General features: G+C 37.6%; 1 protein-coding gene across 2 annotated transcripts; it reads left to right on the top strand.

Annotated features, from left to right (window-relative positions):
* Positions 1–8,706: 8,706 nt before the first annotated feature.
* LOC107655349 (uncharacterized) lies at positions 8,707–10,431 on the top strand. 2 transcript variants are annotated; one of them, XM_016442804.1, is made up of 2 exons: positions 8,707–8,718; positions 8,899–10,431. In XM_016442804.1, the coding sequence occupies exon 2, from the start codon at positions 9,248–9,250 to the stop codon at positions 10,061–10,063; it is 816 nt and encodes a 271-aa protein (XP_016298290.1). In that variant the 5' UTR covers positions 8,707–8,718; positions 8,899–9,247; the 3' UTR covers positions 10,064–10,431. The 2 variants fall into 2 exon arrangements, with proteins under 2 accessions (XP_016298290.1, XP_016298291.1); XM_016442805.1 differs by having other exon boundaries at positions 8,825–10,431.
* The last annotated feature ends 3,461 nt before the right edge of the window (positions 10,432–13,892 follow it).

Here is a 13,892-nt window from a genome sequence, read left to right as displayed (position 1 = left end):
CTCCGTCCTCCAACCTATGACCCGGAAACTGATCGAGCTCAGCCATCTTGTAGGACATCTCAATCCTCTAATTGCACTGCGAGGAGGCGAGGATCGAGGAGTGAGGAGGCTTCCAGAGGAGCTATGAGTGAGGATACACAGGTGTATCCTTTGCAGAAGTGTTTTCATCGAAAAACCTGAAGCATGTATAAATTCTCCTCTCCCCTTCACATCTGTTGTAATCATTTTTATTTATATTATACCTTTAAAGTGTCTTAAATAACTAACTTTAACACCTGGAAATCATAGGAGAGTACCTAGACACTTAATTGTACATTTAAATGCTGACAACTAAACACAAACGTAACTGTTTAGGCTAACGTTAGCTAGCTAGCGATGCTATCTATTAAAAGGCCAAATTCCCTTAATCATCCATCACAATGAGAAAAACCAAAGAATATAGTTCTGGGGCCGTATGCATAAAACTTCTCAGAAATGCTCTTAAGAATAGTCTTAAGCTTTGACTTAAGTGTAAAAAAAAAAGTAGGACTTTTCTAAGAGTAGGAGACTTTTATAAAGAAGCAACTTTTAGTAAAGTCTAAAACTGATTCTTAAGTGTTGACTGAGGTGACACTTAAGTGTTGTGAACTAAGGACTACAATGATGTCAACACAAAATGGCCGACCTTGACCTCTGAATCAGCCAATAGTGAGCCTGCTCATGTGAAGTCACAGCAGCACAACACTAATCATTTAATGTAAATACAATAAAATAATTTAATTAAGACACTGAAATATTGTAATATTTAAATTTATTTAAAAAATGCTTTGCATTGTGCAAAATTATCACAAATTGTTACTGATGCTTTGAAATAGTTTTCTATTGGTATGTCTCCTCGTTTACAGTTGGAGCACTGATGTGAACATGAGTTCCATCAATGGCTCCAACAACTCCAGGAAAGCTCACAATCCTCATGAAAGTGGCTTGTTTTTGCAGCATGGCTTGATGGTCAGTTGGAAAGTCAAAGAACTGACATATAGTAGTGGCCAAAACTGATGCCGGCCTGTTGATGACATCTTCACCCTTAATTAAAACAAAAAAAAAGATTTTGTAAGCATATTGCAGTTGCTTAGAATCAGTTGTTTTATTTGTGATAATAATGCAATGAAACATGCCAACATGCCAATGCGGTCATAATTTTTGACCATGCTGTCATGCAAAAAAATTATGAACACATGCAAAAACAAGAGAGGACCAACAAAATATTAATAACTGATTATGTTGTAGTCAATTTCCAGTGTTGCCAATTTAGTGATGTTGTCCTTTACTTCCTCGCCCCTTTTGAGATTTTTTCAAAAGCCTAGCAACAAAATAAATTTCTTGGACAAACCTTATCTAGATTCCAACTTTCCCACTGAACTATATTTATATTTATAAAGATCAGTGAACTCGCCATTATGACGTAATCTAGCCACTGTTTTAGCTACTTTCAATTGAAAGCAGTTGGCAACACTGGTCAGTGCTTTTTCCTCATATTTTGATGGTTTAAGTAAAATGTGGGGTCATAAAAAAAAAAAAAACTCCACACATCACTTTTGGCCACTATGTTTGGTGGGGTTAGTACCAATATTTAAGACCCTCATCTCCGGTGCATTGCTGCATTTTTACAATTTTCCAGCCAAAACAATTTTATTACTACTTTCATTTCTGCAGCTAGAAGCACCCTCTTCCACTCTCAATACCACGACTGAGGTGAGACCCTTGAGCAAGGCACCGAACCCCCAACTGCTCCCCGGGTCCCGCAGCAATATGGCTGCCCACTGCTCTGGGTGTGTGTTCATGGTGTGTGTGTGTGTGTGTTCACTACTGTGTCTGTGTTCACTTGGATGGGTTAAATGCAGAGCACAAATTTCATTTCTGCTGTTAGAGCATTGACATTTTTTACTTTATCAGTTACAAAAAAAACTAAAACTTTTTGATCTTTACAATTAAGTTTGTATCGTTTTATCAACTCCATATTATCATATAAGTCCAATATATGTTCGCTGGAAAGTGTTTGTCGTCTCCTCTTTGCTGCCATCTTATTACTCCTAACTGGGTTAGGAGACCTCTCCAGCTCTCTTAAATAATTTAGGAGCTGAGACCTAGTCTTACTTAGGAACCTTTATGAATCACATTTATTCTTAAGTCTAGGAATAAGAGTAAAATTACGTAATTCTTAAAATTTTGACACTTAAGACTAAAATTTTACTCTGAGCAGCTTTATACATACAGGCCCATTTTTTTGCAGCCTATTCTTTTCTTTGTGTTTTTGACACTGCTTATCTTTTTCACGTCTACTTCAACTAGCATTTTCATCTGATTTGACAATATCTCATTGGCCCTGTAGATGTCTATATCTTTTTCCAACGTGTGGTCTGCCTCACGCAACAGTCTTGCACGAACATTGTCATCTTTTATCCCGTATACGATTCTATCCCTGGAATGTGTTGTGTACTTTAATGGCTTCTTCACCCACAATATGAAGAAAGGCAGCACACTGTGCTGTTTCTGATTTCTCTGCCACGCCACTAGCAATGAGGGGTCCAATTTGAATTTCTGAAGCCATACCTTCCAATTCTCTGGCAAGCTGAAGAGAGAAAGCCGATGGTGGTTGCAGTAGTGACATCTTTTCAGCTTTTCGTTTCTTCTATTGCGTTGCTCTTCTGACACCATGTTATGTTTTTTTGTTTTTTTTTTTCCCAGCACATATATGACTAGCTTTTGTCAGGTATTAAAAATCAAGCCTGATTTAATATCTTTCACCCACATATGTACCTAAAATGTTCAAAACGGATCATTAAAATAGCTTAATTCTTCTTCAGAGTGTTAGAGAGAGACTTTTTTTTTATTTCCATACTATTGACACACACAGCAGTGAACACACACACACCGTGAACACACACCTGGAGCAGTGTGTGTGTGTATATATATATATATATATATATATATTACCATATATTTTTACTCTATTCACAATCCTTTATATTTTATTGATTTACATTTATTATATTTGTATTTTATAATGTACTGTTACTTCCTCTACGGTCAAAAATCTGGGTGTTATATTATACAGCAACTTGTTTTTTGAATATCATATGTTACAAAAACAGCATTCTTCCATTTTAGAAACATTGCCAAGCTACTAAACATGTTACCTGTTTCTGATACAGAAAAGCTAGTTCATGCATTCATGACCTCTAGACTCGACTTTTGTAATGCCCTATTGACTATTGTAATTGACATCCCGTGGTAGCTAGGATTTACACAAGCTTCAGTCTGGATCCAGAACACCTGAAAAGAGAGTTCTGAATATATGAATAAATTATATTTTATATATTTAAATATACTTTATTCTTTATATATTATAAAAGCATAAGATAGAATCAGTGTTCCTAGGCCTAGAAATCTTTCACAGTCATTCATGTTAGAAAGATCTTGTCGTCAGGGTTGTCCTTGTTCCCCACTTTGCTCTATTTTAGAGCCTTTAAGCCAATATACAGTGGGTATAGAAAATGATCACCCCCTTTAAAATAATCACATGTTTTTTGTTTTATCCAGCTGTATTTACTCAGTGCAACCTATAACATCCAAGTGAAATATATAATACCAACATGTCAGAAAAAAATAAATAAATAAAAAAACAAAATCACTGAGTTTGAAAAAGGGTCAGCCCCTTGTATCAGTATTATGTTGATTCACCTTTTGCTTTAATTACAGCCTTTCACAAGTTCATTCTTACATATAATAAATAGAGTAAAATGTATGTGTATTTGGCGTGCTGTCCGAGGGGAGGGCTCCGAGCTTGGAATTTGGCCCGAACCCAGAATACCCCCCGGCTGAGATAGGAATAGTTAGAAGTGAGGAGATGGGGTGCTAGAAAACTGTCAAGAAACAGTTTAACCTCCAAGAAAGCAGGTTAGTCTGCTGTGTATATACCTGTATATACCTTGTTAATTAAGTTGATTACTGAAAGTGCTCCTCTCGTGTTAATTAGGTTAACTATCTGAACGTGCTCCTCCCAAATTTTTTTAATAAAACAATTTAGTCTGTTTGGATATGTCTCTACCAACTTTGCACATCTGGGCATATTAAGGAATGAATCCCATCTTATCTGTTTGGTAACCATGGTAATTTCAGTTAGGACCTCATTTAGGACAAAAGCTATTACAGAACAACATTTCCTAAGTGCATTATCTTATCTTAACTACAGATAAGAAAACGGTAGTAAGCATCCTAACTCGCCAAAAATTCCTAAAAACAGTCTTAACTGTAGGATAACCTGACTGGTGTCCTAACTTCAAAGCTTTTTGAAATCCAACTGTAAAAAAAAAAACACATTACATTAGTTCTTTTCGAGAATGGCATAACATTTATTAATCATACAAGATGAAGAGAAGCGAAGTTTGATGGTGGAGAGCTGTCCGTCTGGCCTGCAAATATTTCAGCAGTTATGATGTGTGAATAATAGACTTCACTGTGCTTCTAGGCACTAATAATGCCTTTGAAATTTGTTTCGTATCCATCTCCTGACTTGTGCCTGTCCACAACTTTATCCCGGAGTGTGTAACATCATTGTCATTTTAAGTGTTCTCATATTCTGCTCATTAACCCTGTGTCTTTAAGGAACAGTTGAAAGTCAAATGGCTTTGTGTGCCATTGAGAAGGTGATTTCAAGTCATTTTTAGGAGGGGGCGATCCTTTTTCCAATTCAGTGATTGTTTTTTTTTGTTGTTGTTTTTGTTTGTTTTTTGGTGTTATATCTTTCACTTGGATGTTATAAGTTGCACTGAGTAAATACAGCTGGATAAAACAAAAAACATGTGATTATTTTAAAGGGGGTGATCATTTTCTATACCCACTGTATATTGGCTTAAAGGCTCTAAAATAGAGCAAAGTGGGGAACAAGGACAACCCTGACGACAAGATCTTTCTAACATGAATGACTGTGAAAGATTTCTAGGCCTAGGAACACTGATTCTATCTTATGCTTTTATAATATATAAAGAATAAAGTATATTTAAATATATAAAATATAATTTATTCATATATTCAGAACTCTCTTTTCAGGTGTTCTGGATCCAGACTGAAGCTTGTGTAAATCCTAGCTACCACGGGATGTCAATTACAATAGTCAATAGGGCATTACAAAAGTCGAGTCTAGAGGTCATGAATGCATGAACTAGCTTTTCTGTATCAGAAACAGGTAACATGTTTAGTAGCTTGGCAATGTTTCTAAAATGGAAGAACTAACAGAGTGTGTTAAAAATGTAAAAGATTGGATGACCAATAATTTTCTCCTATTAAATTCGGATAAGACAGAGATACTACTTATTGAACCAAAAAACAGTACACAGAATCTCTTGGATTACAATTTGCAACTAGACGGATGTACTGTTAATTCCTCTACAGTCAAAAATCTGGGTGTTATATATATTAGATAGCAACTTGTCTTTTGAAAATCATATTTCCCATGTTACAAAAACAGCATTCTTCCATTTTAGAAACATTGCCAAGCTACTAAACATGTTACCTGTTTCTGATACAGAAAAGCTAGTTCATGCATTCATGACCTCTAGACTCGACTTTTGTAATGCCCTATTGACTATTGTAATTGACATCCCGTGGTAGCTAGGATTTACACAAGCTTCAGTCTGGATCCAGAACACCTGAAAAGAGAGTTCTGAATATATGAATAAATTATATTTTATATATTTAAATATACTTTATTCTTTATATATTATAAAAGCATAAGATAGAATCAGTGTTCCTAGGCCTAGAAATCTTTCACAGTCATTCATGTTAGAAAGATCTTGTCGTCAGGGTTGTCCTTGTTCCCCACTTTGCTCTATTTTAGAGCCTTTAAGCCAATATACAGTGGGTATAGAAAATGATCACCCCCTTTAAAATAATCACATGTTTTTTGTTTTATCCAGCTGTATTTACTCAGTGCAACCTATAACATCCAAGTGAAATATATAATACCAACATGTCAGAAAAAAATAAATAAATAAAAAAACAAAATCACTGAGTTTGAAAAAGGGTCAGCCCCTTGTATCAGTATTATGTTGATTCACCTTTTGCTTTAATTACAGCCTTTCACAAGTTCATTCTTACATATAATAAATAGAGTAAAATGTATGTGTATTTGGCGTGCTGTCCGAGGGGAGGGCTCCGAGCTTGGAATTTGGCCCGAACCCAGAATACCCCCCGGCTGAGATAGGAATAGTTAGAAGTGAGGAGATGGGGTGCTAGAAAACTGTCAAGAAACAGTTTAACCTCCAAGAAAGCAGGTTAGTCTGCTGTGTATATACCTGTATATACCTTGTTAATTAAGTTGATTACTGAAAGTGCTCCTCTCGTGTTAATTAGGTTAACTATCTGAACGTGCTCCTCCCAAATTTTTTTAATAAAACAATTTAGTCTGTTTGGATATGTCTCTACCAACTTTGCACATCTGGGCATATTAAGGAATGAATCCCATCTTATCTGTTTGGTAACCATGGTAATTTCAGTTAGGACCTCATTTAGGACAAAAGCTATTACAGAACAACATTTCCTAAGTGCATTATCTTATCTTAACTACAGATAAGAAAACGGTAGTAAGCATCCTAACTCGCCAAAAATTCCTAAAAACAGTCTTAACTGTAGGATAACCTGACTGGTGTCCTAACTTCAAAGCTTTTTGAAATCCAACTGTAAAAAAAAAAACACATTACATTAGTTCTTTTCGAGAATGGCATAACATTTATTAATCATACAAGATGAAGAGAAGCGAAGTTTGATGGTGGAGAGCTGTCCGTCTGGCCTGCAAATATTTCAGCAGTTATGATGTGTGAATAATAGACTTCACTGTGCTTCTAGGCACTAATAATGCCTTTGAAATTTGTTTCGTATCCATCTCCTGACTTGTGCCTGTCCACAACTTTATCCCGGAGTGTGTAACATCATTGTCATTTTAAGTGTTCTCATATTCTGCTCATTAACCCTGTGTCTTTAAGGAACAGTTGAAAGTCAAATGGCTTTGTGTGCCATTGAGAAGGTGATTTCAAGTCATTTTTAGGAGGGGGCGATCCTTTTTCCAATTCAGTGATTGTTTTTTTTTGTTGTTGTTTTTGTTTGTTTTTTGGTGTTATATCTTTCACTTGGATGTTATAAGTTGCACTGAGTAAATACAGCTGGATAAAACGAAAACTGCATCCGTCTTCATTTCAGGCTGCAAAGCAACAAAATGTGATTATTTTAAAGGGGGTCATTCTTTTCTATACCCACTGTATAAGACAAAATGTTGAAATTAAGGGAATAGATTGGAGAAAAACAGAAATTATCACTATTTGCAAATTATGTATTAGTTCATCTAGGACAACCAAATGAAACTTTAGAAGTTCTGATGGAGACATTTGTCACAAATATGTTCAGTTTTTATGTCATCACAGACTTTTAATTTGTGTTCTTTAGTCACTTGTGTTCCTAAGGCCATGTCCACACGTACACGGGTATTTTTATAAACTGAGTTTTTCCTTCTTCCGTTTTTAAAGGGGTCATATGATGTTGCTAAAAAGAACATTATGTTGCGTAGTTGGTTTAATGCAATGTGTTTATACGGTTTAAAGTTCAAAAAACACATTTTCCACATACTGTACATTATTGTTTCTCCTCTATGTTGAGAATGTTGAAATGCGTCGATTCTTACAAAGTTCATCGTGGTGTGCCCTGATTGTCCAGCTATCCAGTGGTATTCAACCAGATCTTACGGTTTCCTTCAAATTCTCTTTTAAATATGGTGTTTGTCACAATATTGGGAAGAGCACGAAAGGGGTTATCATTAGGCTACTGTCTGTGTGCGACACCTGTGAACAGAGGTTCTACTGTCAGACCAATGGACTGTTTGATCAACGAGCGCATACTTATGTCTGTTGTTACCGTCTATGTTCCAAAGCCATCAAACAAAGTCAAGTTCACAAAAATGATCATTATTATTCGCGCAAAAGTATTTTTTCAGAACATGAGTTTTGCTGTTTAGAACACAATTTAAAGCGGAATTGTCATGCGCCAAGCAATCCTCGCTGTGATTAAAACATTAAATCGCATACCACAGGAAAATTGTTCGAAAGCAGCACATCCACTGCAAATATTTCTGTTTAAATTCATATAAAAATGTTGTAATTTCTGGATAATCATTTCATGAAATTTCAGTGCTTAACTTCATTATTCAGAGTGTCATATTTAATATAAACGTGTATGTCAAATGTAAAACAGACTTTAAAATCATTCTGTTTGCTTACTTATTTCGCTCCCTCCAGTAAAAGAGTGCGTACGCATGGTCTAGAGTGTCAGTACGGTGCGCACATATTCACGCCTAGTTTATTTTTTATAAATCCCGATATGTGCGTGGAAAATTGCGTACGCACATTTCCATGCCCATTTTGTGCGTACGCAAAATGTATACATCAGGCCCCTGGTGCTGTGTTTGCGTGTGGACGAACGGCCAAACCGCGTAGAAAAAGCTGCGGTTTTAAAAATAACTGTGTTCGTGTGGACAGGGCCTTAGTTTGTATTTCCCACCACTCTTTAGTTTCCATGGTCACCGCCATTATGAGTTTGTTCTGTTCAGCTGTGTTTGATTAGATACCTTGTTTGTAGTCACTATTTAAGTTGTACCTTCTCCTGCACTCATTGTTCGGCCATGTTTGTGTTTAGGTGAGTTACTCTGCCCTTTGTTTGGATTGTCTTGTGGATTATTATTAAATAACTCGTTTGAACGTCATCTGCCTGTTTCCTGCCTGTCTACACACTCTGCTGTCAGGACCTCAAATTAATTATGCAGTGTGATTTGCTGCTGTGGCTCAGAAGAGCCACAACTTTTTTTTTTTCATGGAGGAGTTTTGCTGTCTTGCCGTCTCCTGCCCCAATGACGACGAGACCCTGAAGTTTCTATTCTGGATCGGGGTGAATTATCACCAGTCCATTTACCTCCCCGACACCACAGGCTGTCATTAGGTTTCTAGAGAGTGTCGCTCCCCGATCCAGTGAACAGCCAGACCCGGAGCCTGTACCATTGATCGTGGAGAAATCGTGTGAGCCCCCAGCAGATGTTGAGGGAAAATCTACCTCCACAAGTGAGCCAGAGCCCGAGCAAGAGAGGACAGAGCTTCCCTTTGCCCCAGAAGAGGAATACCAGAGTGAGTCTGACCAGGGGTGTGAGCCCGCAACACCAGCGGCTGAGGGAATGGAGACAGAGGACTGGCTGATGATAGACTTCAGTGTGGAGGTACTAACTCCCATCCTATCCCATCCAGTACCTGAATCATCATCGCGGTTTCTAGACAGCAGAAAGAACCGTTTGGATTGTGATTTATCGGTTTGTTCTGAATTGGTGCTGCTTAAAGACCACATTAAGGACTATATAGACTGTGATTCAATCATTTCTTCGACCTGCAAGGGCTGTGTCATTCTCACAGTGATCTTGTCTAGTTTTGTGTTACCACAGACCTCAGTTAGTCCTCTAGCCCCACCGCTGCTGGATGTTTACAGCCCTGCGCCGTCTCGGGGTTGTCCTGCTGTGATGTTGAGCTGCAGATTATGCAACCGCCAGTGCGATAGGATCCTGCTGCTCCGCCTCCGGCCTCTACTCCATCTCGGCTTGTCGACCGGTCGCCTCCTCCTTGTCTCCACTAGACCCTCAGCCTTGCAGCTCCACCGGATTCCCTTGTCCCACCGGCTCCCCCTTGGTCAGTCGTCACTCTACTTCCACCTCGGACTTACGGGCCGTTCGCTACAGTCCGACCCTACAGCCCTACGGCTAAAGCAGGTTCCTACTTCCCTTCGGGTATGCCTCAGTCTTCAGTCACACCGGCATTGCCTCAGTCATCGGGTACTCTGGCTCCGCTTCGAACGCTCAACACCGCGGCTTCGCCAAGGTCTCTGGTACCTGCGACTTCACTCCGCTCCATCAGTCCTCCGTCTGCGCCTTCAGATCCACCTGTTCAGTCTGTCAGTCGTCCCCCAGATACTGTTAGTGTCAGCCACCACCACACCATCTTAGCTCCTCCCTCCCTCGATTCCACCGTGGGCTGTCAGCACTGGTGATCTCTGGGTGTGTGCCATCAAGCCGTTTACATCTTCACTGCCGGGATCTCGTCGTCATTCAGAGGTTACCATCCCTTCACCACCTCTTCATCCTCCTCCAAATTACAGAAGGAAAAAAAAAAGTGGTCTTACTCTACCATGCTTAAAAGAGTACTATCATGCAGCCTAATTATTTCATTTAATATGTTTATGCAATCCAAATTTTTAAGGCCAGATGGAAGGACATTGAAAATGCTAATCCTAATAGACCACCAATGTAAGCCATAATGGCTGATGATCATTTGATTAAAAGCAATAAAGAAGAATTCAACCCATGGACAATTAACATATTAAAGATTTGACAAGACAGTAATTAAAAAAAAAAATATCTCAAAGAAACAGCTCTGATATTGAGATGGCCCACACATGATTCAAGGTTTGGACTAAGCAAAGGCTTACTGCATACTGCACCTTTTTAGATAAGGAAAATATGATGGATTTTGAGACTCATAAGAGTAAATTGGTTAAATAGTCAAGATTTTCACAGGTACCTACAAGTAAGGCATAAAACGATGCGAAGTTGATATTTGTCGTGGAAATTCCCAATAAAATCAGACTTCACTGATTTCAGACAGATCAATAGTCGTTCAGTGTGAAACCAACAGTGATGCGATGTCTTTGAAAAATCATACAGCGTGAACTTGGCCTTAGTCTGCACCTTTCGGAACATTCCATATTGAACATACCCTTTTGACTCCTTCTGAGGCCATTACATAAAATATTTCCATCACATGGCACCTCTTGTGGTTCTACATAGCACCATTCGACAAAGTGCTATATGGCACCTCTTATGGTTCTACATAGCACCATTCGACAAAGTGCTATATGGCACCTTATGGTTCTACATAGCACCGTTTGACAAAGGTGCTATATAGCACCTGTAAAAATAGGTGCTAAATAGCACTAAAAGTGGTTCCCCTATGATTACGAGCCAAAGAACCGCTTTTAGTGCTATATAGCACCATTTTTTTTTAGAGTGTAGAGGATACCCAATGTATTAAAAGTAAATGGGAAAATGTCAAGATTTTAAAGGAAGATTGGAAAAATGTTTTCAAATTACAGTGGAAGACAACATATTCCTCAATCTGGAGAGAATTTGGTTGGAAAAATATAACTAGATTTTTCTTCACCCCCACGCAGAAGCAATACTTAAGCAAAAATGCAAATTGCTGGAGATTGTTTGGTTCAAACGAAGCTCACCACAGTCATGTATTTTGGGAGTGCCCTAAAATTAAGATATTTTAATAAATGTTCATAAATGTTTAGTGCGTATATTTCAGGTCCCCATCCAATTTTCTATCTTAACTCTATACTTTGGTCTTATAGATTCTAAATTGGAAAACAAATCTGACAAATACTTGATGAGAATTCTGCTGATAGCCTGTAAGAAAGCTATTGCCAGAAAATGGTTACAACCTGAAATACCAGACATTAGTGACTAGATTGGAATAGTACATGAAATCTATGTGATGGAGAGACTAACAATAAACCTTTGCTTATTATCTGAGAAATTTGTGAAGTTATGAGAAAAATGGATAAATTACATGCTCCCGCTAAGACCAAACCTTGTATAGGACTTACGAAATAATTTACTTAATTACAAAAGGTTGTGGTGGGAAATTCAATTAAAGAATGAGGGTTCAGAAAAGAAAAGAAAAGGGATGAAAGTAGTAATAGATTAAAGATTAACTTAAAATACCTACAATGAAAATTAAAATACTTTAGGAGTTTATTGCATCATCCTCAGCTTCCTTGTGTCATGGTTTGGATGAAGGGATGAGGCGAGGACTCAATTGCAGGACAATGGTCTTTTATAAATGAAAAAAAAAAAGAGAAGCAAACACAAACTACCCAGAGGGGGAAAACAGCAAGGCAAGGCAGGATGAGCAACACGGGTAAATAACACATACCACAAAGACATCTGACATATAAACAATGCACCAGCATAGGACTGCAGACCTGCAGAATAAATAGGGAGACAAACAAGGAGGGTAACGAGGGAGACACAGGTGGTGCAACTGAAACAATAATGAGGTAACAAGATGGGCAGGGACAGACAATAGACAGCAGAGCACATGGTACCAACAAACACACAATAAGCCATGTGCTCAACAAAAGACACAGTGACCACTGGTGACCATCTAAGGCACACCAGCTGAATACCGTGACACCTTGTGTACATAGTTGAAAGTGTAACAAGAAGCAAAAACTTACATAAGGTTATGGTACTAAGCCACACAAAACTGTGCCATAAGTGCATAACGGTAATGCTTATTGAATCATGAAAGAGATTGTACCTTTGTCACAGCTTTCACCTTTTTTTTTCATGATAATTATTTTCATTTTTATTTATTCTTATTTATTATTATTACATGTCCGAATAATTCATGTCATAATTGATGTCCTTATTAACATTAATAATATGAACAAGGCAATACCTATCTTGTCAATGTATTAGGATGGTATTTTGCATTTTGTGAAAAATGTGAACTTATTTAAATAAAAAAACAAAAATGTATTCCACACCTGTTCAGGAAACTTAGGTTAAAGTTTATTTCAGTATACTTTCAGTATACTAGGTTTTATGTTTATGCTAACGTATCGATACAGTATGCATGATGTAATTCAATTTTTGGCATCAGTATAGTTGCTCGCAGCCCGATTATGAGCACCTTGATACCTGTATTCATGCACGCAATCAAATGTTGAAAGTCTATGCATTCAGCTGTATGTATACTCGGAAACTACACACTTTGGGCTTTAGGGGTTTGTTCAAATCACTAACTCTAAACACCGTTAGCAATTACCACTAATGATTAAACATACTTAGGTCAATAACTGTGCATGTGCAAACGCTGTAAGATAAAGTTGTACCACGCTGTTTCTGAGAGTAAGAGCATTCCACACTGCAATACATACATGTATGCATGTTCCTGCATGAGTGTGTCAGATCATAGATATCAAAACAAAGCTTTATTTTTATGCTGATTGCAGCAGGTCTCGACAGTCGTGCAGCATCATTGGACTTGACCTCTTCATCTGCGCTCACACGCAAATTGCGTCCTCACCGTGCAGATGTTGTTTGACGTATGACAGTAGAATCTATGAGTGAACACTGGCATTTTTAAGCATATTTGTGCATTATCTAGGATAAGCCTTTGGTTTGCCCAAACTAGTTCAAGATTATATTGTGCAGGAACTCAAAATTAATTGGTAATCAATGAGCCTTAAGTGCCATTTATTCAGTCAGATAAAGACATTTTGAAGATTTTCTTCTTAAGGAAAGAAGAAGATATTCTTAAATATGTTCTTAAGAACATCTTTTTTTTCTTAAGAAGAAAGAAAATCTCTTGAAAATCTCTTTATCTGACTGAATAAATGGTGCTTCTTGCTAAAGACTCTACTGATAAAGTCAATGAAAAACACTTCAAGGGTTGTCTTTTTGATGCCTGCAGATAAAGAGATTTTTCAAAATGTTCTTCTTAAGAATCTCTTTATCTGACTGAATAAATAGTGCTTCTTGCTAAAGACTCACTGATAAACTCAATGAAAATCAGTTCAAGGGTTGTCTTTTGCTGTAGAGTACCGTAATAATCATAATAAGCGTGCACACTATTTTCATCACAACCAGCCTTTTTTTTTCTTGAGTTTATCAATGAGTCTTTAGCAAGAACTGCCATTTATTCAGTCAGATAAAGAGATTTTTAGGACTCCTTCTTAAAGGGGTCATATGATGCGATTTCAAG

The sequence above is a fragment of the Sinocyclocheilus anshuiensis genome, unplaced genomic scaffold (assembly GCF_001515605.1).
Source record: "Sinocyclocheilus anshuiensis isolate Anshui unplaced genomic scaffold, SAMN03320099.WGS_v1.1 scaffold880, whole genome shotgun sequence".
In the NCBI taxonomy this organism is placed as follows: domain Eukaryota; kingdom Metazoa; phylum Chordata; class Actinopteri; order Cypriniformes; family Cyprinidae; genus Sinocyclocheilus; species Sinocyclocheilus anshuiensis.
The sequence above is the reverse complement of the archived record's forward strand: the minus strand, read 5'-3'. Positions and strand labels throughout refer to the sequence as shown.